General features: G+C 41.0%; 1 protein-coding gene across 2 annotated transcripts in view; it reads left to right on the top strand.

Moving 5' to 3' along the window:
* Positions 1-24,665, top strand: part of arhgap20b (Rho GTPase activating protein 20b) — an 89,112-nt gene that overhangs the window by 38,095 nt on the left and 26,352 nt on the right. Inside the window, exons 2-6 of one of the 2 annotated variants that reach the window (XM_069892972.1) lie at positions 10,284-10,369; positions 19,130-19,300; positions 21,072-21,221; positions 21,312-21,353; positions 24,409-24,493. In XM_069892972.1, the coding sequence (XP_069749073.1) occupies positions 10,284-10,369; positions 19,130-19,300; positions 21,072-21,221; positions 21,312-21,353; positions 24,409-24,493 (534 nt within the window). Of the gene's footprint in view, positions 1-10,283; positions 10,370-16,449; positions 16,726-19,129; positions 19,301-21,071; positions 21,222-21,311; positions 21,354-24,408; positions 24,494-24,665 lie in introns of those variants that run through there. The other variant, XM_069892973.1, reaches the window with a different exon arrangement.

Raw genomic sequence — 24,665 nt, 5'->3', positions numbered from 1 at the left:
AATATTGCATTGCTAGCCTCCTGCAGAATACATTGGTGTTGTATGTAATCAGCATCCTGACACCACTGCATTAAAATGGATTCCACCTCAACAGGCTTTAAACAGAAGGTGTAGCGTGTGTTTCTCACTGAATTCTCCCCAGACATTGTTTCATGATTCTTATTTTGCTCTGCACTGAGTTCATCAAGCTTTAAATAGTCTTATAAATCTGAAATGGACATTTTTTTAAAGGCTGGAGAAAAGTTTGTTCCCACATAGAGGCACTCTATTTAGAAAGAGAAACCTCTTAATGGTTGAAATCCTGCTCGATATCCTGGATGTTCAATAAACCCAAATCATGTTGGGACACTTAATGCAGCCAATTGATGCCACAAAATATTCTTGTACCAAATAATGAAACTGTACATTGCTGGTATTATAATTTAATATTTTTAAAGGTGGTTATATAGATGGAGCTCATTCTCATACAGAGCAATGTCTCTTGAGCTAACCTATTTTGAGATCTATCTTTTCCTAGGTTCAAAATAGCAATTTGATTTGTGTATGATTATATGTAGAGTCAAACATCGCCACAACAGTAAACACAAGATATTGGAGAAGGAAATTTAGGCTTGAGAGATTATTTTAATCACTGATAATCACATTTTGAAATATAATTCAACTGAAGCTTAAAATTGGCTGCCACACACGCCTACAAAACAACAGTGACTACATTTCAAAAGAGTCATTAGCTGAAAAATGCTTTGGTATGTCTGTGTGGCTCCAGCCTACCCCAACGTGGTTAACCCTGAATTCTTCTTTAAAATTGCCAAGCAAATCATCCAGTTATATCAAACCAGGGTTGCTGGGTGTTGAAAATTGATCCAGAGTTTGCCAGTGACCTCCATATCATAAATAATGATTTATTTTCTATAAGTTTCTGAGGAATTCAAGTTACATTTTCTGAGTGTTTTGCATTTGGGTGCTTATGCTGCAAGTGTTTGTCTGGGAATATCTTTAATTTAAAAACATTGAAGGAAATACGAAGCTTCATTTTCAATCCTTCCTCTTTTCTGAAATGTGCTGATTGCTGTTACAGTTCTATTCTTCAAAGTACCCATTCTTCACAAGAAAGTCAAAGAGTAATGGTCAAGAATTTGATTTAGTTCAACATAAAAGCCCTTGGTGTAGGTTTAATCGAGGTACAGACCTGATCATTTTTGTCATGAAATTCACCCGGGCCTTTCCACATCAAGTTCATGCTATTGCAGCCAACTTTTACCTTGATCTCAGTTGCAGAGCTGATGACGTCACACACTTCCTGTACTTCCAGCAAAGATTGATGGGGAAAAAAAATCAGGATCACGTGCATCGGGGATTTGGTAATGAGGTGGTTAAAAAATAGGTGAGGCTGCCAGAGCAGCTTTTACGGCACCACTACTGCTGGAGTGGAACCACGGAGAGCAGGGAGCAGAGACACAGCACTCCCACGGGGTCCAACTGTCCCATCTGTCAGCTCTGTATAGGCCTTGAATAGCCTGTTAAAGGAGCCAACAGGGGTTTTATTTAAAATACCACAACCACGAGGAGTTGCAGGCTCCAGGAAGCAGTCAATTGGCACCGGAGACCGCCCCCTCATCTGAGGAGGAGGAATACAGGAGGCTGCCCAAGGGACAGTAACCACAGCAACGGACCAGTGAGGGGATTCTGTGGCTGAAGGGCCCACACATGCTGCTAGTGACTCGAGGAGAGGAAATCCATGTGCCTGCTGCAGACTGCAAGGGACTTGCTCCAGACTGAGGACTGCTGGAGGCTGGCTCGAAACTGGCTGAAGGGGTACCGGGTTCAGATCTGGAGCTCGGGTTGCGGGTGATTTGTACTGGACTCTGTGGCTGTGGAAGTTGCGGGAGCCTTGGAGGTGAATCCATGGACACTCGGTGACTCTGGGGGCAAGGTGGTGGGGGGCTGGGGGGGATCTCTCTGACTATAAGAGGCGCTTCAAGAAATTTTTACCAATGGCAAAACTGTCTGTCTTAAAGCAGACAAAGGTAATTTTTTATAACATGACTGTTTTTATTACATAATAATAAACTGAATCTTGAATTCTGAAATAAAAGGGTAAAACATGAAAGTCTGCAGACATCATGATTGAAGTAGAAACACAATGTTAGAGAAACTCAGCAGGTCAAACAGTGCTAAGCAAAGATAAAGATACATAGCCAATGTTCCAGGTTTGAACCCTTTCATCAAAATGTCGGCATCCACCTGAACAAAATGGTGGTGGGGGTGGGGGTAGGGGCATAGGCCCACAGGCAGGAAGTAATAGGTGGATAAGGTAGAGAGGGCATAACACCAAACAAGGGGGGGGGGGGGTTAGCTCTTTGAATGCTGAAGGAAAGGGTTGGAGTGTTGGAGGTAAAAAGACAGGGATGGAGAAGAGAAAGGAAGAATGGTGAGTGGGCTGGAAGAAACCGGAGAAGTTGATGTTAATGTCATTGGCTGGTGAGTGCCAATATGGAAAATTAGTTGATGCTCCTCCAATTTACGGGTGGTCTTGGTTTGACAGTACATGAGGCCATGAACAGGGATGTCAGCGTGGGAGTGAGGCGCAAAACTGAAATGGTTGGCTACTGGGAGATAGATCCCTGTCACTGATGAAGACATAGTGAAGGTGTTCAGCAAAGCAATCTCCCAGTCTGCGTCCAATCTTTTCGATGTAGAGAAGGCTACAATGGGAGCACCAATGCAGTATATTGATACAGTCACATCAATGTTCTGCACATAGCATCACCTAGCTCCCATCGCTTTTCAATGGCCACCATTATGTTGAGTAATTCCTTATTTATAAAGGCCTTCTGTGATCTACATGCAGCTATCTTGTGCTTCATTTTCGCAGTGGCTTGGGCCACTCTTGGCATGGGACATGATTGGACTAGTTTGTTGCATGCTGGGATGTGCTAATGTATAGGATTATCATTCTTTGCTGCTCTAAAATTTCCTTCATCCCCATGACAGCTTCTTCTGTGACTGGATTTACAATAAAGAAATTCTTCAGTGGTTGACCTACTTTGCCTGGCAACGGTACGGCAGCTGTCAACCCCAGTGTGAATGGAGGAGGTCCAGTTTCACCACATGAAATTATATGTTAAATACATTAGAGCTGCTACATACATTTTTTACCAACTTCAAATTTTTTGTTTCAGGGTTTCAGATGGAATGTTAAGAATTATATGGAGTATATGATGAGTGGCGGTGTCGGTGCTGCACAATTGCTCAGCAAAAGGAGGTGTAAGGCGCTCCTTCCATTCAGTAGCTTACAGGTCACCCTTGGGCAAGGTGTAGTACCTGCTTAGCCTCCCAATCAAGGTCATGTGAAGCCATGGATTGCAGATGGTGAATGGAGCTCATTAACAACTAAGATTAATTTTGTAATATTACATTGCCTAAATTTTTTTTAAATTAAATACATCCCAAGGTACTGAGAGTTATGGATAAGTGTGGTTATTTACCAAATTCTCTGGATTCTGGGAAGGTCCCGGGAGATTGGAAGGCCATAGTGGCATGGCACATTTTATTTTAAAATCTGTCGACAAAAAGCAGGTAACTGCAGGCCAGTTGGTTGATAGTTTAGTCAGAAAAATGCTTGAAGAAATAGACATCAGATGCAGCATGGATTTAAGAAGGGCATGCTAAGTTTGACAAATTTGATGAAGTTCTTTGAGGACTCCTGTGTATTTGAAAAACCGAGATCTGGATATGTTTATCAATGCATCAAAAAATTTCAACCTGAACATCACGTGGTGGTGAGCGGGAGGTTTGAGCTAGTGGAGTTGTTCTAGTGAACCGGTGCGGACTTGAAAGGCCGACATGGCCTGTTTTCGTTCCGTAAATGGTTATATGGTTATATGGCTTTTGCAAGCAGATTCTACAGATTGGAATTTATGGTTGTAAAACTAAAAAATGCGGGACAGATGAATCTGCTGATCAATGGCCAGAGTGACCCGTCCATTATGGACATTGCAAATGAAGAAGGCAACGCGAAACCACTTCAGTATAATCATGAACTCAACATTGACTACGGTCTCAACTCAAAGATGGAGCCTTCACCGAAGGAGGCCAGGGGAGGCGACAATTACAATTCGGAGGGTCAGAGATTGTGGGGGATGGAGAAACATGATCGCCCACACCAAACAGCAAGGCACCTGAATGAATGATATGATGAGTCCACCAACAGAGCAAAGGATGATGTCTTTTTATAAATGTTCAAAGGAAGAGCTTGGGCATCAGTGGCTCAGGAGTTGTGTACTTCAGTGAAGTTTAGGGTGGTGCCTTCCATACAGAGGTTGACTACACACTTTGCTCTTTCCTTCATCTCATCAAAGGTTCAGCAGGTTTCATTACTTGAATCAGCAACATGTTTCTTCAGACTCCAAGTGAACAACTTGGTCTGAGAAGGAATAATTTCCATAACTGACATGTCAGGCTAGAAGGCTGAATAAGTGTTTGCAAATTCCTGGTTCCACTGGTTGCTTGTGTATCACTCAATGGCCACCAGCTCTGTGCTGCCAAGACTTGACCAGTCTGTTCATGTGGAAACTTGATACTGTTGTCTGTGGTGTGAGATGCCTAGAAAATTCACCTAAACATCACAAGTTAGAAAGAGGTGAGACTGATGATCACAGTGGCTTCTCAGAGACTGGAGGAATGGACTATTTGCAAACTAGAGAGTGGTTAAAGCCACAAATAGTCCTTTAGAAATGACATCTCCTTTGGTTTTAAAAGAAAAGATTATTTGCATTTGTACAAGTGACTGATTTAACCATACCATGGATCTTCTCACCCTCTCAGACCTCCATAACAATGGTGCTTTGGTGGAAATTAAAGTTGTGTTCAAGAAATCAGTCATTCCTCTCAGATTTTGACAAAATATTTGGAGACTTTCTTTTTTGTAATTTTGTGTTCTATAATAGCATTCTGAAAGATCATTTTGGGAGGTATGACTCATTCCACAATTCCTCTATTTTAATTTTTTAAAATGAAGTAGTAGTGTTGCCAAATGGAATTCAGAACTAATCAAAAACCATTGACATTCCTCCACAATCTATCTGGTTTTTTTTGGAGGATGAGATCAGCCAATGTGAGATCCCTCTTTCCATTCCATTTACCTTTCTACCTGTGAATCCACTAGCTCTGCAACTGTCTCAATGCCTTTGGCACTTGAACTATGCACATTCAAGCGTAGTTTCACTTTCTTGAGTTTCTACGTCTTTCATCTCTACTTCAACACATTTTGTATCACTATTGGTTATGAGTTCTTGAGGTCAGATTCCAGCGAGCTTCCAGAATTCATTTGTCGCTTGCTTCTGGCACTTTCAGCTTCTTTAACAATTTATTTCAGAGTGTTGTCAGTTGAGGCAAAAGAAAGAAAAATGATTGTTGGTAGCCACGCGCTACATGGAAGAACAGGACTCACAAGTGTGGTCAGGTTAAGCTCTGCTTTATTAGGGCTCAAGCCCGACTTCTATATCATTCAAGTTCCCGTTGTTCACTCTGATTACTGGCGTCAACATTCTGCACAACAAAGGCGGGTTTTCCCACACGCGGGTCCACCCTTACATGACAATACCTTCTTCCCTGCACACTACCCCAGTCTGCTGGCTGTACAGCGGGGCCAGCACCATTTTGGGGTCGCTGGCCCTTTAGGCCGCTTTAGCCATTGCTTCTGCCCGTGCGGTCACTGGGGCCAGTGCCGCTGTGCGGGGTCTGCTGGCTTCACGCTGCGCTCGCCGCCCGGAGACCAGTTGCTGACTGTGGCGGTGGGGCCGCCATAATGTATCTATTGCCGCCTCCTTGCCCTTGATTGGAGGATTTCACTCTCACAACTCACCTTATCAACATAGGCCTTGCTGAAATGCTGCAGCCTCTTTGAGCTCCTCAGTAGACTGAAGTTGGGCAATTGCAAACCCTGTGTGCTTGTCAACTTTATTTATTTTGTTTGACAGGGCTGTTTCAAAAATATTTCTGAGAGCCGTTTTTGCAGCAGAACACACCTGTTGGTTTTACACCTGTGAGGTTTGTGTAACTTTGAAACCATTGAACCTGAATTTACCTCGTGAAATGGACAATGCATTGATCCCCAACCTCAGTGCACTATTTCTGTTTCAGCACTGATTCTGTTGCCTTTTTATTTCAAATTCAACATAGAATGAGGTTTGCTTTCCTCAACAAAGGTCTGAGTTAAAAATTCTGATGGTAATATCATTTTCAAAATTTAGTTTCAGAAAATGAACTAACCTGGATCACTTTATTTGTGGCATGTCTCCTCAGGCTTAACTGCTTGTCTCAGCATTTTTCCCCTATTGTACTCCAAACCCCTTTTTAGTTGTTCCTCAATTTCAGAGTTTACGTAACTAAATTCCCAGCAATTGTAAGTTCCTTTTCAGTGACATTATTACTCAATGTGTCTTTCAGTTCCCTTAATATTTTTCCAAAGTTCAGGTTTTCAACAGTAGCAAAAAGACACAACGACCAGTCTACGTAATTTGGCCAAAGACTTTGTTCTCCGTTCCACTTTTTTCTTAGTACTGGTGGTGTGTCAAATGACTCTTCCTTTCCTCGCATTGCAAAGGCACAGAGAACTGCAGTGTCAAATCTCTGTCAAAAGTGAGCCTGGAGTTTGGTGGTAAATACATATCTACTTTTAAAAAAAATTGTTCCCTCTAGGGATGTGCCCTTGAGAAGGAGGTGGTGAGTTGCCTTCTTAAACCACTAGGGCAATTTCTCATACTTTTGCTCCCCTTGGCTTTCTAGCTGGTAGAAGTTATGAGTTTGGATGGTACTATTAAACGATTTGCTGAAGTCATCCTGTAGATCACACATGTCAAACTCTGGCCCGCGGGCCAACTTTGGCCCGTTATATAATTATATTTGGCCTGCAAGATCATTTCAAAAATGTATTAGAGGTGGCCCGCCCTGCAGCGAGAGCCGATGCTGTTTTATGGTAATGTCATCCCCACCATCCTCCCCCTTCATTGCACATCCTTCCCCATTGTAACACGAGAAATTGTAACACGAGAAGTCTGTCGATGTCATCAGCCGGCAAGCCAGTTGGAAGGCTCCCCACACAACCAGTCACTTCTCCCACCTGTCGAGCGGTGCGGCGGATTGGCGAGCGCCTGTGATTTCCTGTCGGCGCGACGGGCATGGCAGGCTGCGCACGGCCCCCGGGCAGCGCGAGCCCCGCGCAACTGGCACCAGACGGCCCTTCCACAGCGCGAGCGCACTTCTCCCGGTCGCCACGGCCTTCAGCGCTTGCACCCGCGCGGACCCCAGGGACGGCTGGTTCGGCCCTGCACGTGAAGAGAGAGATGGTGGCTGTCCGCAAAGGCTGATCGGCAGCGCGCTGGGCCTGAGTGGGTGGGTAAGCAGGATGGGCAGAGGGTGTAGGTGAGGAGTAATGGGCAGGGGAAGTTATGGTGGTGCGAGGGGCAGTTAGAGGGAGGGATGAGTAGAAGGAGGGGTGGATAGGGAAGAGGTAAAAGGGGAGGGGCAGGGCGAGTAGGGGAGGGGTGATTAGAGGGTGAGAGACGGGTAGAGGGAGGAACAGGTTGAGGGGAGAGGCAGTAGAGGGGCGTGTATAGGATGGGGTGGGTAGAGGCAGAGCGAGTGGAGTGAGGGGTGAGTAGAGGTTGGGTAAAGGACTGATCAGGTAGAGGGATGGTAGGTCGAGGGTGAATAGAGGCCTAGAGCCTGAGGAGTGAGCAGGAAATGCTGAGTCCTGATACAGGCCAAAATGGACGCAGCCTGTGAATGCTGACTACATCTTCATAGGGACCAAATATGTTTCCCTCAGGTCAAGCAATGGGTGAACTTGAGCTACCTACTCCTGACCTGTAACATTATCCTCCTAAAGTTATATCCTAAAGTTTAACATTACATATGTTGAAAGAAGAGAAAACATGCAGATGTTGTTGAAAATTTTCAATAAATATTTAGTTCGGCCCTCGACTTAGTCCAAGTTTTTAATTTTGGCCCTCCGTGAATTTGAGTTTGACACCCCTGCTGTAGATGGTAAAAACTGCTGGTAACTATGTATGGAGTGGGGATGGGCTGCCTATCAAGCAGGCTGTCTGACCCGTACGGTTTTGAGCTTCATGAGTGTTGCTGAAGCCTACACTCATTCACACAAGGGGAGAGTATTCCATCATACCCATAACTAGCACCTTGTAGATGGCAGATCAGGTTTGGGGAGTTCTTCTGACCTGCTCACGTAGCCACTTTGTGTCATGTAGCCAGTTCAGTTTCTGGTCCATGGTAAACCCCAGGATATTTATATTAGAGAATGTTGGAATGTGCAATGAACACAGCACATCTGATTCTAGTCAATCTACGTGTGCAGGTGAAAACCATCATTGACAATGTAACTTCTTCATTCATATAAGAAATAGGAGCAGGAGTCGGCCATCTGGCCTGTCAAGCCTGGTCCATCATTCAATGAGATCATAGCTTATCTGATAATAGGCTCATTTCCACCTACCTGCATTTTCCCCATATCCCTTAATTTCCATATTTTGTATAAAAAAATCTATCCAATCTTGTCTTAAATATATTAACTGAGGTCGCCTCCACTGCTTCAATAGGCAATGAATTGCATAGATTCACCAGACTCTGGGAAAAGCAATTGCTCCTCATCTCCATCTTAAATCTACTACCCTAAATCTTGAGGATGTGTCCCCTATTTCTAGTCTCCCCTACCAGTGGAAACAACTCACATACTCTTCTATCTTACCTATACCTTTCATAATTTATTCATTTCTATAAGATCACCTCTCCTTCTAAATTCAAGTGAATACAGCCGCAGATAAGCAACGAAGAACAATCCATATCACTTGATCCAGTATCGTTAAACTTCTTCAGATAGGTATGGAAACTATTTTGTGCTGGTCACTGGGATCCTACACAATATTTGGTCATTATTTCTCAACCCATTATTGAACATTCAGTAAAAATATCATCATCCATCTTGAAATCTTGACTATTCATGCTGATCTTAAAATACGTTATTTTTTCTGTTCCATTTAAAATGCATTCTTCTTGACATTTTTTTAAGTTCAATATATGTGGGGTACCTTGCTGGGATTGCTTCCTAAGCTTGCCTTCTTGCTATTAGAAAGCAGATGTACTTTTCACAAAGATAGCATTTGTGATTTGCCTGCCTTGTCAAAGACCAACAATATATGGTCCATTTGATTACATCGACATCAGGATTGGACTTCATACTTGCTTGTGCTGGAACTGAAGCAAGACTTTCCAGCCTCTCAGTCCACACAACTGAGAATTGCATCCACCAGCTTGCACACGGCATGCATTTCTACATTCCGCATTTAAAGAAACTCTCTCATGTTCCTCAATTTACCTCATAGAATTGTTGCTTTGAAGTATGTGTGAATATAATTGTGGATAAGCTGACTCACGAATCAAACTTTTTGCACAAATGATGTAAAGCAGTTACAGGGGCTCTCTTGATTCTCTCATTTAATAATCTTTTGTTTCTTGACACCCTGTCGCAGTTTTCTAACTTTTGAAACTAATGGTTCTCGATTAAAGTAGCTCTGTATTATCTCAATTTTATTAAATAAGACATCAGCAATGCTGTGGGGTGCCATTAAATAAGCTAATTTTCCATAAAAAGAATAGCTTTTTCTTTTACTCTCTAATATCCTTGTTATTGCTATAATTTTGTATGCTATATTGACACGAAAGAGGATTTCTATAAGCTTCAAGTAAGAATTGACTTTTCTGATGTTTTGTCAGATTCACCTGACCTTGTATTGTCTCCAGCCTGTGTTTGGCCTGTCCTTTTACACAAATTCCTTCTTGTGGCCCTGTACTTCTACACACATTTTTCCTTGCGTTCGGAGCTTCTTAATTGGAGTGACAGAGTCACCTACGGACTCACCATATTTTCTTACAATATTCACAGTCTTGAAAGTCCAGACTTTGTACAGGATCCCATCCTCTAAATTGGTGTTATATCTGTGTTCTTTGTTTCTCTGCAATGGAAAAAACTGTACAAATGAATCCAAACTTTAAAACCACGACTATTTATTATCAAACCCCACCCCCACCCCACAGACTGAAGGGTTGGAACCTCGACAATGTTATAGACTGTACTGAATTTATGTCAATAAAATGAAGAGCAGAAAAAATGTATTCAATATTGTGGGCTATAGATGTAATATTAGATCAATGTTAAAAAAACAAAGTTGAGGAAATGAAATTATGATTTCCCTTTTATCTCACAGAAGATGAAACCTACAGTAGAGAGGAAACGCTCAGCACCTACAATGGCTTTTGGTAAAGCACTCATCAGATCTCGATTACCATCCAGGTAGGATATTCATATTTCTAAATAATTTAAAAGATGTAATTGAGCCAGGTGTGCAGAACACCAGATAGAGCAGCCACCAAAATGAACAGAATTGTGAAAAGAATTGTCACAAATGTCAGAATTGTTAAATTGATAAGGTACAGAACACAGCATGCCACCGTTTCTGAACCAGAATGAGGAGGCAAAGCTTCCTTTTTAATTTCCTAAATAATCAGTTGTGTCCTTTAGGTGCATTTAGCTTTTTTTTTAAAGCCAATTGTTTGAAAGTTAACAACATCATAACAAATTTATATGCACTAATTATTATGAATTTCTGTTAACACATTGTGCAGGGCCCTTATCACTAACTCTTGGAGAGAGTGTGGTTCCAAAGCAGCCTGCCTAATCCACGCTTTCTAGAACCCTTCTCATTTCTTCAAAATTGGACCTTCTCCAATTTTGAATCTCAGCCAGAGGACCTTATCCATAATTGAAACTAATGACATTATGATCACTAGACCCAACATGTTCTCCTACACATACTTATGTCACCTGTCCTGTCTCATTTCCTTATAGGACATCCAGTATTACACTCTCTCTAGTTGGTACCTTGATACTTTGATTTTGAAAATTTTCCTAAACACATTTGACAAACTCTAGACCGCCCAGCTGTTTTTTAACAGTATGAGAGTCTTAGTCAATATGTTGAAAGTTAAAATTTCCTACAATCACAACTATGTTTCCTGCAGCTGTCTGTTATCTCACTACAGATTTGCTCCTCCAATTCTTGCTGACAATTGATGGGTCTATAATACAACCCCATTAATGTGGTCATACCTTTCCCATTCCTCAGCTCCACCTGTATAAACTCAGTTGGTGATCTCTCTGGTCTGTCCTGTCTGAGGACAGCTGTGATATTTTTCATGATGAGCAATGCCACTCCTCCCCCTTTTCATCTCTCTCGCTCTATCACGTCTGAAACCATGGAGACCTAGGACATTGAGCTGCCAGTCCTGCCCCTCCTGCAACCAAGTTTCACTAATGACCACAAATCATAATTCCATGTCTCAATCCATGCTCTAAGCTCTTCTGCCTTCCCTTCAATGTGCCTTGCATTGAAATAGATGCACCTAAGAACATGAATATGCAGTCTCGACATAATCTTTTTACACCTCCACTCCAATATCTGCTCTGGCACTCTGGTTCCCATTCCCCTGCAAATCTATTTTAAACACATTGGTTGTGACACGGGAAGATCTTTGGGAATCCTGATAAAAGTTCCCAACCTGATCTGCTGAGTTCCAACTTCTTATTGCTTGCTTTTGAATATTTTATTTATAAATTTTCAAACTCAGTTTCCAGTAATCAATCACAAATTCCAGTTATCAATTATACATAAAATTCGCCATTGATTCCAAGCCATTTTCCCCCTTCCCCCTCCCTTCGCCAAGCTCAACAGAACACAGTGACACACAACATTCAAGACATCCACAACAAAGGTAGAAAACATATCAGGGATTTGTCACGGCCCAGCAGCCAACACCTAGGCTGTTACATTTTTCTTGACTTTACTTAATTGGGATGGAATGGACCCCCCCCCCACCCCCACCCCCACCCTCCTTCAGTAGAAAGATAGATGGGGAAGGCAGGGCGGTGAGACACGCAGGTGCCCACTATAATGGTGCTCCTATGAAATTTAAATATGGTTGCCAAATTTTTTAGGAAGGTGTTATACTTTTTCCTTAAATTATAGGTAATTTTCTCCAGGGGAACACAGCTTTGTAATTCTGTATTCCAGCGCACAAGTGGGAGTCAAATTTTCAGGTAACCGCTATGCACTTCCTGGCCACTGCCATTAATACAAATTGGATTTGGAATTTGGACAGCCTCATCTTAAGCCTTGTGTCCATTATGTTTCCCAATAGGAAAAGCTCTGGGCCCTGTGGGAATTCTTTACCTATGATTTCTTTCTAGGGCTTGGCCTAGACCCAAAAGGGTCTCACCTTGGTACATGTCCTGGTTGCATGCACAAAGGTTCCTGTTGTAATGCCACATCTGAAGCATTGGTCTGAAATTTTTGGTTTAGCCTTATTCAATTTTCATGATGTCAAATATACCTGGTAAAAAAAAATTATACTGCATCAGTCTATACCGTGCATTAATACTTGCAGACATGCTGCTTTGACACAGATCTGACCAGCACCGCTCATCAATCGTTGTTCCTAAATCTGACTCCCATCTTTGACTTGATTTGTGAACGCCTGTTTTAGGACCTTTTGCTTGGTATTGAAATACATCACCGAAATGAACTTCCATGTGTTCCCCTTTCGAATCAGGGTCTCTATGTCACTCTACATAGGTTAGGTCATGGATAGACCTAATTTGTCCCTCAAGAAAGATCTTTTCTGAAGGTAGCAGAGGAATGTCTTAATTGACAAATCATATTTATTTCTGAGTTGCTCAAATTTCATTAGTTGCCCTCTCACATAACAGCCCTCAATACACCTGACCCCCTTTTGGCACCAGGTGTCCGGGATCTTCTTGTCCACCATCAATGTGACTAATCTATTAGGAGTCAGGGGCATTTTTGGGGATAGCCCCACTTTAAACCCTACATATTGATTAATTTTGTTTTCTCATTGCTTGGTCACAAATTCCAGCATCTGTAGTTTTTGTTTCTTTTGGAAATCTTCACAGACCCATTTCTTTACTGGATCACCCCAACAGATTGTCAAAGGATTTGCCCCACTAGGGGATCCCAGGGTCTCTGGTTTAAGACTATATGCCATATTTCTGCCTGAGCTATGGCTGTTTAAGTCACATTGGCGATTCTGATTTTTTATTAAAGAAATTTCCTTTCATCTCAATTCAAAATATCTTACCCATTATCCTGAGACCATGGCTTCTCATTCAGGACACTCTGGTTGAGGGAAATCTTGCATACCATCTCGCTCAGTGCCTTAGATTTCTTTTTACTTTAGTGACTGAATAAGTGGCTATTTAGCCCATCAATTACATGTGGCTTCCAAAGAAGCAAATCCATTAGTCCCATTCTCCCTCTCATTATTGCCCTATACACCTGTTACTTATTCTTTTATACATTGCACTTTCATTCTTTTGCCATGAACCCACACTTAGGGGAGATTTAAAATAAGCATTGACCCACCAGCTTGTCTTTTGGGATGTGGGAAGAGGCTACAGCATCCAGAGAAACCCATGCCATTGTGGAATGAATACGCACACACCACACAGACAACCGTCAAGATCAGGATTGAACCTGGACCTGCGAAACGACAGAACTTCCTGCTGTCGTGTTGCGCCATCCATCCCCCTCATGCTTCTAAATTCAATTGAACTATTCACTCCTCAAAAAGCAGTCTCGCTGTCCTGGGAATTGGTCTGGGCCAACCTTCGCTGCACTATCTCTATTTCAAATATATATTTTCTTAGAAAGCTTCAGGCAGTTCTCCTGTTCTGCAGTCAGTCTCAGTAAGACCCTGGATAATCCTAACCACAGCTCTTTGCTCCTGTACTCTTGCAATGAAGACCTTCTTAACACCTTTGTACGTTAACACTTCGCAACACCATTTAGATAAAACTGCCTTCCTGATTCTCCTTCCAAAGTGGATAACTTCACATCTACCATATTTTTGTCCACTCACTCAACATGTCTGTTGCCTTAAAGCAGTGATTTTCAACCTTTTTCATTCCACTCACATACCACTTTAAGTAATCCCTTTGCCATAGGTGCTCTGTGATTAGTAAGGGAATACTTACGATGGTATGTGAGTGGAAAGAAAAAGGTTTGAAAACCACTGTTTTAATTGTACCTAATTGACTCGTTATGTGCATGGTTTCATAACTCCAAAGGAAATGGGCCAATGACAATTTTTCTCAAGCAAAATATTTCAGTAACAATTCGGTCGAGAGCAGCGATTCTCAACCTTCCCTTCCCACTCACAAACCACCTTAAGTAATCCCTTACTAATCACAGAGCACTCATGGCATAGGGATTACTTAGAGTGGTATATGTGAGTGGAAAGAAAAAGCATTCCACTCACAATTCACTATTCCACTCAGATTAGTGTCATTGGCAAACTTTAAAACCCTATATTTTGTTCTCTTAACCAGATCAGTGAAGGATATCTGAACAGCTGAGGCCAAGTACTAATTCCTGCAGTCATCCACCAGTTACCACCTATCTTACTGTAGTATTTACTACAGTTTTTAATGACACTAATGGCCTGAGTACGCCTGAGATTGTAAAGTTGCAGAAGGATATAGACAGATTAGGAGACTGGGCAAAATTATGGCAGATGAGATTTAACATAGAGAAATGCACAATTGTACATTTTGGCAGTGGAAACAAAGAGGCAGAATACTATTTGGATGGGGTGAAAATTCAGAGCTTGGATGTGCAAAGGGACCTGGGTGTCCTCGAGGAAGGAAACCTGAAAGTTAATGACCAGGTGGGGTTGGTAATGAAGAAAGCGAATGCTATGTTGGCCTTCATTTCAAGAGGAATAGTGTACAAGAGTAAAGAGATGTTGATGAGGCTCTATGGGGCACTGGTGAGACCTCATTTGGAAGACTGTGTGCAGTTTTGAGTCCCCTAACTTAAAAAGGATGTGATGTTGTTGGAGAAGGTGCAGAGGAGATTTACTAGGATGATTCCTGGAATACAAGGGCTAACGTATGAGGAGCATTTGGCTGCTCTTGGGTTGTATACATTGGAGTATAGGAGAATGAGAGGAAATCTTATAGAGGCTTTTCGTATTTTTAAAGGTTAGATAGGGTGGATGCGGGTAAGATGTTTCCCTTGGTGGGTGAATTGAGGACAAGGCGTCATAGTCTGAAAATTAGAGGTTATCCATATAAAACAGAGATTAGGAAGAACTTCTTTATCCAGAGGGTCGTGGATCTGTGGAACTCACTCCTGCATACAGATCACTAGGAGTATTTAAACAAGAAATATTCAAGTATCTCATTAGTGAAAGCATCAAGGGATATTGGGAAAAGGCCGGAAATTGGAACTAGTGTAGAGTAGCTTAGTGAAGTTTTACGGAACAGACACGATGGGCCTAGTGGCCTGCTTCTGTCCCTTTGTCTTGTGATTTTGTGATCTTGTGATCTCGGAAGCTAAGCAGGCTCAGGCCTGGTCAGTACTTGGAGGGAAGACCGGCAAGGAACACCAGGTGCTGTAGGTTTCTGTGAGGGGCACTGGACAAAGTGGCAACTCTCTGTCTACCTTACAGTAGACAAAGGTTAAAGAATTTCATGTACATTACATTCTAAATGTAGTATTACGTGACAATAATGGAACCTTTACCTTACCTTTTTTTTACACTAAAACATTGTTGTAGCTGATTCAATTGATCATAGTTTGAACAGAAGTAGAGACAGTATATTGGACCTCAACAATCATGACTTCAAAAAAGAAAACAATGAAAAGACATTTTCTCACTGCTGCTTGTCAAACTGCCTAACCCTGCTGGCATAGGTACACAGCCCAGGGGTTTGCCAGAACTATCTCCCCAAATCAACTAACTTCCAGTGCTTATGTAATTAAAGTTTGTGTGAGCCAATGTACTTTATTAATATCTACCAAATGCCCATTTCTCAGGAAATCATATCAATTCAGGAAATGAGCAGGGTAAGAAAATTAGAAGAAAACTGAAGAGAAATTAAAGTGTTGTGGATAATTTTGAAAGTGGTTATAATTCTAATGATTCAATTTCTGATAAAGTATGTCTGTAGTTTTAAAGATAACCATAAATTATGGTCACCTTTTACTTGCCTTAGCTTCATTTTGTCTCCTTTTGTTTTCCCATTAGCAATTAAATTACTTTTCCTTTCTTTGACCAATTTCTGTTATCTAGTCACAGACTATCTTCCTGGTACACCTCTCAATAGGACTCTGTGCTTATGTAGCATAATGAAAAGCTGGAACTCCCTGATGGAGTTTATACTGAACTGTCGTTCTCTGCAACATGCATCATTTCCAGGCCCCAACATCCTTTGGAATGTGCTGCACATGCTCAGTGTACTTCATTGACTACAGTGGCTGAAGCTCAGTGTGGGATTTCAGTCTTCTCTGCTCTCTCAGAAATTCTTGACTTTATTTGGCAAATGGCTGCACAAACAATCTCTCCATCCTGGAAACTAAGACTGAAAAGTCCAAACAGCTGCTTTGATATATTGCTCTCTAATGAACTGTTGTCAGTTTGGCATCGACTGCATGAGCATCAGTGGAATTCTCTTGCTCCTGATCTGTTTACAGAAGCCAGAATTTATGCAACCTAAAAGCAGGTTCAGCCTTTCCCTGTCAACGACTTGACGCTATTCTGACGCACGAGAAAAGTGAAGAGCCATTATTGGTAATCATCAACTTTTACAAGTTCTGGCATATTGTCCAAATATTTTTAATTAAAAACAAACTGATTCAAATTTTGCACACAAACTATGTAACCAAAACAGAAGAGTTTATCTTTATATAATTTACAGGGCACCTTGCATCTTGAAGTCTTGTTTTATTTTGCCTCAGTAGTTTATTCTTCTATCTTTATACTGTATTCCTACTCCTGTTTTCTGAGAGTGTTGTTATCTCCATGAGGATATTATTCCCCAAACTCTCCAAAGATTTTCTGGTGCTTTGCTCAATTGTCCAGGCACAACTAAGTGTGCTTCAGGGGAAACTTTTTCTAATGGTTGAAGGATCCATGAGCAGAGGACATTACTTAAGAACTGATGGCAACTTCAGGGAAGTGTTTAGATTCCAAATGCATTGCTGGATAGAAACAGGAACAATGACAGCCATCCATATAAAACTATGTACAATCTAAGGGACAAGGAAATGAGGTGAACAAGGTGGCTCATCAAGGACTGTTTAGTTCAAGAATCCAAAAATTCCCTGATATTGCAAACATCCAACTTCCAGCCGGGTACTATTGAAGAATGTTCAAGAGTGAGGAATCTGATGAATTTTCTCTGTCTCATTTTCAATTGCAACACTCCCAGTGTTCTTCTACCTGTCTTACCACAGATTAGGAATCTGAATCAAGACCTACTGGCTTAATATTGATTTCACTTATAGATTATTCCTGCCACGTGCATGCTTTAAAATGTGTCTGCAACTCAGCTAAAGCAGTGTGCATGGATGAAACCTACAACTCAGTTCTCACCCATTCTAATTTTCATTCAGCCTACAATGTAAGAAACTAGATCTTCATTTACTAATATTTAATTTTTTAAAATGTAAATATAAATTTAAGTATACAGCATGGTAACAGATCATTTCGGCCCATGAGTCCATGCTGCCCAATTTACACCCAATTAACCTACACCCCCAGTACATTTCGAACAGTGGGAGGAAACCGGAGCCCCCGGGAAAACTCAAGCAGACATGGGGAGAACGTACAAACTCCTTACAGACAGCTTGGGATTCGAAACCTGGTCCCGATCGCTGTGCTGTAAAGGTCTTGCACTAACTGCTACACCAACCACTATGCCAACCTTGAAACAAGGCCAAATAACTTAGTTACAATTCCCAGCACCATTTTGTCTTTGTCCCTAGGATCCCACAGTCATTCCAACTTTGGTGAAAATTAGGTGAAAAGCAAAGGATTTCAACACCTGAGGAATGGAGCTTTTACTTTTGGATCAAGCACAATCATTGAAGCAAAAAGAAAAAAAAACTTTTGATCAACAACTTTTTAAGAATTATCAAAAGTGAGAAGGTTGTTTAGCTCAAACGTGGTCCTTTTAGAATCAACATCTAATTATTATAATCATGACTACCCTCCCCATTCTCCATAATCAGCATTTGTCGCTACTCTGTTTTAAGAAGCAGTAAATGCTTCCGCTTTCCTTGAAAGAAAACCCAATCATTGCTATAAATACCCCTATGACCTCCCACCTCTCCTTCTCAACAAATACCAATCGGCCCCCATTTAAATGGAGCCAATTAAAATTTGAATAAACCATCTTAAAAATTCCCATTCCAAATCTTAACTTTGTAGAACATTCAATAACACACCACTGTTCTTTTCTTAATTTCACTCACACTTATTATTCAATAAAGATTCAGAAAATATATTTTTCTGTTATTTTGTTCGCTCGGTTTTCTCTCAATTTCCATCATTTCTGTTCTCCTTCTTGTCCACGAGCCTGTGCCACCCAATTTATACCCAATTACCTTTCACCCCTGGTACGTTTCAAATGGTGGGAGGAAACTGAAGCCCTCAGGAAAAAACCCACGCAGACATGGGGAGGACATGCAAACTCCTTACAGACAGCGTGAGATTTGAACCCCAGTCCCGATTGCTGAGGCTGTAAAGGCGTTCCACTGACTGCTATGCCAAACATTTGTTGAGAAGGAGGGAGGGAGGTTATAGAGATATTAATAACATTGATTGAGTTTTCTTTCAAGGAAAATGAAAGTATTTAAGTGACAATTTACATTTCAAACAAACTGTCCACATGATAAATCATCCGAAGTTATCTAAGGGAAAGGACGATGATGAGAGCTTATTATCTTGTACATAAGAAGTCTGCAGATTCAGTGAAATGCTTGTTTGCTGCCATCTGCACATGTACGTAAAAGTATAAATTAAATTTATGCAACGCACCATGAGAGAGAAAAAAGACAATAATTATAAAAGGAAAGATGTAATCCAAGGTATAAAATGTAATTATAGCTGATGGACAAAATAAAAAAATCTTAAATATCTATCAAGGTTTTTTCCATCATTTAGTTCATTTAAAAAATGTGCCTCTCTACAGAGATGGACTGACTTCCCTGACATCTCCTGACCATAAATCCTTGGTTCGGGCCTTTAGCAGCACCACCACAGCCTTTATCATGGATGAACGGGTCCAGCTCACAACAGGACTGCAGACACAGGAACGTCACCTCTTCCTCTTTAGTGATGTCTTGGTGATCACTAAATTAAAGTAAGGACTTCATATTCATTGTTTTTAACTTGACAACATCTCAAATGCTACTCCTTTTCAGAACAAAGTAAATATATCTTTGTGTTACCTCATTTAATTGTTCCTTCATATTGAGTCACATGTGTATCCATTGTTAGTGATTATACATGAACACATAGATCTTCATAAGCTTTGATTCTTGAGATTTGACACCGAAGATTTAGATTTGGTACTGGAATATACCCTTGTGGGAATTAACTATGTGCAGTCTAGAACACAAATGGAAAACTTCCTTTGTAGACTTCATTTGTTTGGAGAAGCAACATATATTCCAGTATGTGTTCTGTGTATAAACGGCACACTGAAAATGGTAGACATTGATCCAGATAAAGCAGTTTTAAATCAACCATTGGAAAAAAGCTGGTGAAAGATATGGATAGTTCGGTGCCAGGATCGTGCAACTATATGGATGATTATTGAATGGCTTTCGTTGTGTTGCTGTTCTTTTGTGTATTTCCATGGCCAGGTGGCTGGGTGGTTTTTGATTCTACAAAGACCCATGTTGCAATACTTCCAAAGCTGGAATAGGACTTGGTTAGTTTGGTGTCGATCAGTATTTGCAAAGTATTTGTTGCATTTTTAGACCAGACCATTTTCGAAAGTGCCTTGCCCTTCAAGGGTCACAGAGCATTCAGCTGCAGACACGTCATGTAGATGGGCTGTAGGAGTGTCATCAGTTTGGAATACATGGGTTTAATTGCTTTGCATTTATGGGATGCCAGTACGAAAGATCCAATCAGACTGTCAACTCCACCAGACTGATTAGTATTACTCAAAATATCCCATTGGATGCAGACACTGTGGTAGTTGAATACACAAATGTGATGGAGAAACTCAGCAGATCACACAGCACTCTTCATAGTAAACATACGTAACCAACATTTCAGGCCTGAGCCCTTCATCAAGGTATGAGAGGATTATTAAAATTCACTCCAAATGCAAGAGTACATTCTGACAGGAGCTCTTTTGCAAATCCTTCATCCAGGTATGAGCAAAAAGCAGGCAGGTGCCTGAATAAAATAGAGCAGGGCAGGGCAGGGTTGAGGAGGTGGATATAGGTGATAAGGATGACTTTTTTCTCATTTCTTGATGAAGGGCTCAGGCCCAAAATGTTGTTTAGTTATCTGTGCCATAAAGAGCGCTACGTGACCTTTAATTTTAATTTAATTTTAGAGATACAGTAACGGTTCCTTCTGATCCACAAGCCCAGTGACACACATATGACCAATTAGCGTACTAACCCCCTACGTCTGGCACATGGGAGGAAACCCGAGCACCTGGAGAAAACCCATGCGGTCAAAGGGAGGATGTACGCACACTTTACAGGCAGGGGTGGATTCAAGCCCAGGTCACTGGATTGTGCTAACCTTGATGCTAACCATACCACCCCAAACCTCTACTACAAAGTAGATGCACACATTTAATTTTCATATTATTTGTGCAAGTTGTGCTTGAAGACTGATGTTTGATCTTTCTGGTTGAGGATAATCAATATTAATAGAAATACTGTCCTGGAAACTAGAAAATAGATTGACTCCAATCTGTTTCCACTGATACCTCTTTCTTTTCTCCCTATACATCCCATGGAAGAACACCCCCAATTAGCAATTCCTCATAGAAAATCTTAGGGCACCATATCTCACTGGCTAGTTAACTTCAAAAGGTTTTCACCTGACCTTCAGACATCTTTCATCAGAGATGAATTTTTGCTTCCTTCTTCAATATGATACAGGTCATCGACAAACCTAAAGCTGAAGAACCAGGTCAGATTGTGTGAGATGTGGACAGCCTTCTGCATTGATGAAGTGTGTGAGAGGAAAGCAACTCCAGAAACTTCCTTTGTTATTGGATGGCCCACAACTAACTGTGTGATCACCTTTAGGTAAAAGATCAGTTCCTTTGTTCTGTTTAAGTTCTCAGAAGGGCGTTACTTAACAAAAACTTATGTTTTTTTTTTCTAAATACCTTCCAGTTCATCAGAATTGAAGGAAAAGTGGCTTTCAGTACTGCAATGGTAAGAAATTAAAAATTTTCTTCTAACAAAACACATCTGTTTTGTACAGGATGATGTCTCTGTGGTGCGATTATGACAAAAATCTGAAAATAGGAAACAGTTTTTCCCAATTTCCTTCTTGAAATAGGGTACAGCTTCACTGGTTTTGGCTAATTGCCATGGGTACGTTCTTCATGACCAAGTCTAGTCAGTGAATATCTACCATCTGTTCAGTTTTAGAAAGGGTCATAACCTGACACATATCTGACCTAACTTAATTTCCACACATGTTAAAAATTTCTCAAAACTTGCAGATGATCACCAGCGTTATATTCCGAAGTAATGTCATGGCAGCATGGAGAAAATTGCTCTGAACAATGCTGACTCAGCGTGTACACAATATCCAGTTACCACCACTTCTGCCCCAAACATGGCCCAGAGAAGATTATGAATGCTAGTTTCCCATAAGGTTGTTCATGGACATATGCTGCCTGCCAGCAGGCTCAAAGCATCCAAAAAAGGAAGGCCTTGGAAGGAACAGTGAGCTATTCTTCACCCATCTGAAAAAGTTAAAACATCCTTATCTCATCAGATATGTAGAAAACAAAGATTACATTGATTTGTAAACATTGCCATTTGTAACATATATTAGGAGCTGATCATAAGAAAGGAAAATAAATTACTTGAAGGTCTTTCCAAGAGCAGGTGGCTTGGATGCAAAGCTGGCAAGAGTGATTTGCCCTTTTAATAAATATTTTAGGTTTGCCATAATTGAGAAAACATCTAGAATTGGGAGTCCAGTGGGTATTGAAAGCAATAGTCATTTCCTCCATGATATTTTGTCAGATTATTCTAATATTTAAGACTAAACTAAAGGTGGTAATAAGTCTAAAGATCTGGGGGCTTAGAGAGTCTTTTGTAATTCCAAAAATATAAAGATTTAAGATGCAATTGTTGAGAGAAATTTGCCGTATATTCTGCTGGTTTATTGTTACATGAGGATGTCTGAGTTTTTTTCTCTTCATTTACCCTGGAAATTAATTCCTTTATTTATCATCTAATTGCACAAGTACAACCCAATGAAACAGTGTTCTCAGGTCCTCAGTTCAAAACACGCAGACACACAACCAGACATAACACCCATACAGACAACCAATACATATGCAGGAGAAGTATTCGTATGTACAAATAAATAAATAAACATTGTTTTGTGAATATCGAATGTCAGTGTGAGCAGTTTCTTTAGTCATTCAGCATTCTCATTCTCCGTGGGAAGAAGCTATCCCTCAGCCTGGTGGTGCTGGCTTTGAAACTCCTGGATCACTTTCCTGATGGGAGCAGCTGAAAGATGTTATGTGCTGGATGGAAGAGGTCCTCAATGATTTTGTGCACCCTCTTCAAACAACGATCTCAGCAGGTCACATTGATGGGGGAGAGGAAGACTCTCTCTGCCACTCTTATGGTCCTGTGGATTGACCCCCGATCCATTTCTCTGCAGCAACCATACCGCACTGTGATGCAGCCGGCCAGGATGCTCCTCTCAAAGGTTGACATAATGGTGGCCGGTAGCCTTGCCTGCTTTAGTCTCCTCAGGAAGTGAAGTGGCTGTTGATGGGAGTTAATCAGGAAGCAGGCATTGGCTCTATGGTTCCCTTTGTACCCTTTGAATAATTTTGTAGAGAAGCCTGATTGGCAAAATGGGTTCAACTATTGGCCCTGTGGGAAAGTCAGTGGTTCTGTGAAATTTTAAGCATTCACATCATTCCTTCTTTACTGCAGCCAAATAATAAAGTTTTCCTACAGCCAAATAATAAAGTTTTCCTACTGTCGAAAAACATTATCAGCAGGCATTAAACTGGCGTGACTAATGACATCCTTAATGTTGCCCTTAAAATAGCTCTGCATAAACAAATTGAAGGACACACTGTCATTCAATCCATATGCTTCATAATTGTTCAATCAAAAATTGCCTATTTTTGTTATAATCACCTGCTAAATTTCAGTGTTGCTACTTAATGCCTGATTAAAATCATTCTGGAGCAATGAGTAATTAATACATCATCAATGCCTCTTCCTTCATGCTATTGTCCCCTTTTTTGGAAAATCTGTGCTAGTAAAATGCTGAACATAAAACATAAAATGCTTGAAAAAATTGAATTGGTTTGGTTGAGGACAGCATGGCCAACCAGTCAACCAATGCTGCAAGACAGTAGCCCAAAACATACCAGTTAGCTTGACTCAGGAAAAGAGTCCATGTACACAGTGCAGAGGACGCCACAGTTCATCACAGATGACCAACTATTTTTGAAGTTTTGTTCATGACATAGTTGGTGCTGTGTGCTATAACCCTTCAAGATTTCAGCCCTGCTCCATCAATGCCATAAATACTTCCAATAATCTCACTTTAACATGAGAGCTGTGCCATTTATAATTCCAGTTATAAAAAATAAATGCAGATGTGCCCACCTCCTTTCTCTGCCTCTACTTTCAGTTCTGATGCCGCAGGATAGAATTATGCAATAGTGAGAAATCAAAATTCGAAATCAAAATAAAGCTGTGAATAACATAATGAGAATACAATTTATTTTTTACATACAAATTGCTTCAAAATTCCATCGATCTCGGGTCAGGGGATGACTGAAATAAACTGCCATAATCTTTACTTGCGTTAGGAATCTCAGGCGAGGGAAAAGCCAAGACCCCTGTTCATTATTGCATTCCAGGAGTTATTTCGGAAAGTTTAGGTGAACATCCAATGAGAATGCACCTTTTCGTAAGACGTCCCATGCAGGCAACTGGTCTCCTACGACACACTTGGCAAGGCAGACCCCTGAAGGATAGTCACTTGGTTAAAGGGCTGGAACTATGAACCTGTACTCTTTTGGTGGAGCTAAAAGGAAGTGTGCAAGACAGATGGAAGAAACAATCACTTCATATGAAAGAAAAAATGCTAACTACCTGTAGAATGCATCATGTTCCATTGTTACCGCATCAAAACAGATTGTTCACAGATTCATCTTATTCTTGGCAGTTTACGTGAAGTGGTACTAACCATGATTGTTTAAACTATGTACAGGCAAATCAAAGAGATGAAACAAGATGAACATCCAAAGAAAATATCAATGAAAATGTTAGTCATGTCAGTGCAGAGTGGTGCCTCCGTACGTATTGTCACTTCTTACTTTGTATTTATGTAGATGCAACCACATTTTCTTGTGTTTCTAACATTAGGCTCAGAAGGGGCTTTAAATGTGCTGTGGATGATTGCTGTTGCCTAGTTTCTAAATAGTGAATGGTGAGAGCCCATACGACATCATACCAGGGCAGATCCCA

This window comes from Narcine bancroftii, chromosome 8, assembly GCF_036971445.1.
Source record: "Narcine bancroftii isolate sNarBan1 chromosome 8, sNarBan1.hap1, whole genome shotgun sequence".
NCBI classification, from domain to species: domain Eukaryota; kingdom Metazoa; phylum Chordata; class Chondrichthyes; order Torpediniformes; family Narcinidae; genus Narcine; species Narcine bancroftii.
The sequence above is the reverse complement of the archived record's forward strand: the minus strand, read 5'-3'. Positions and strand labels throughout refer to the sequence as shown.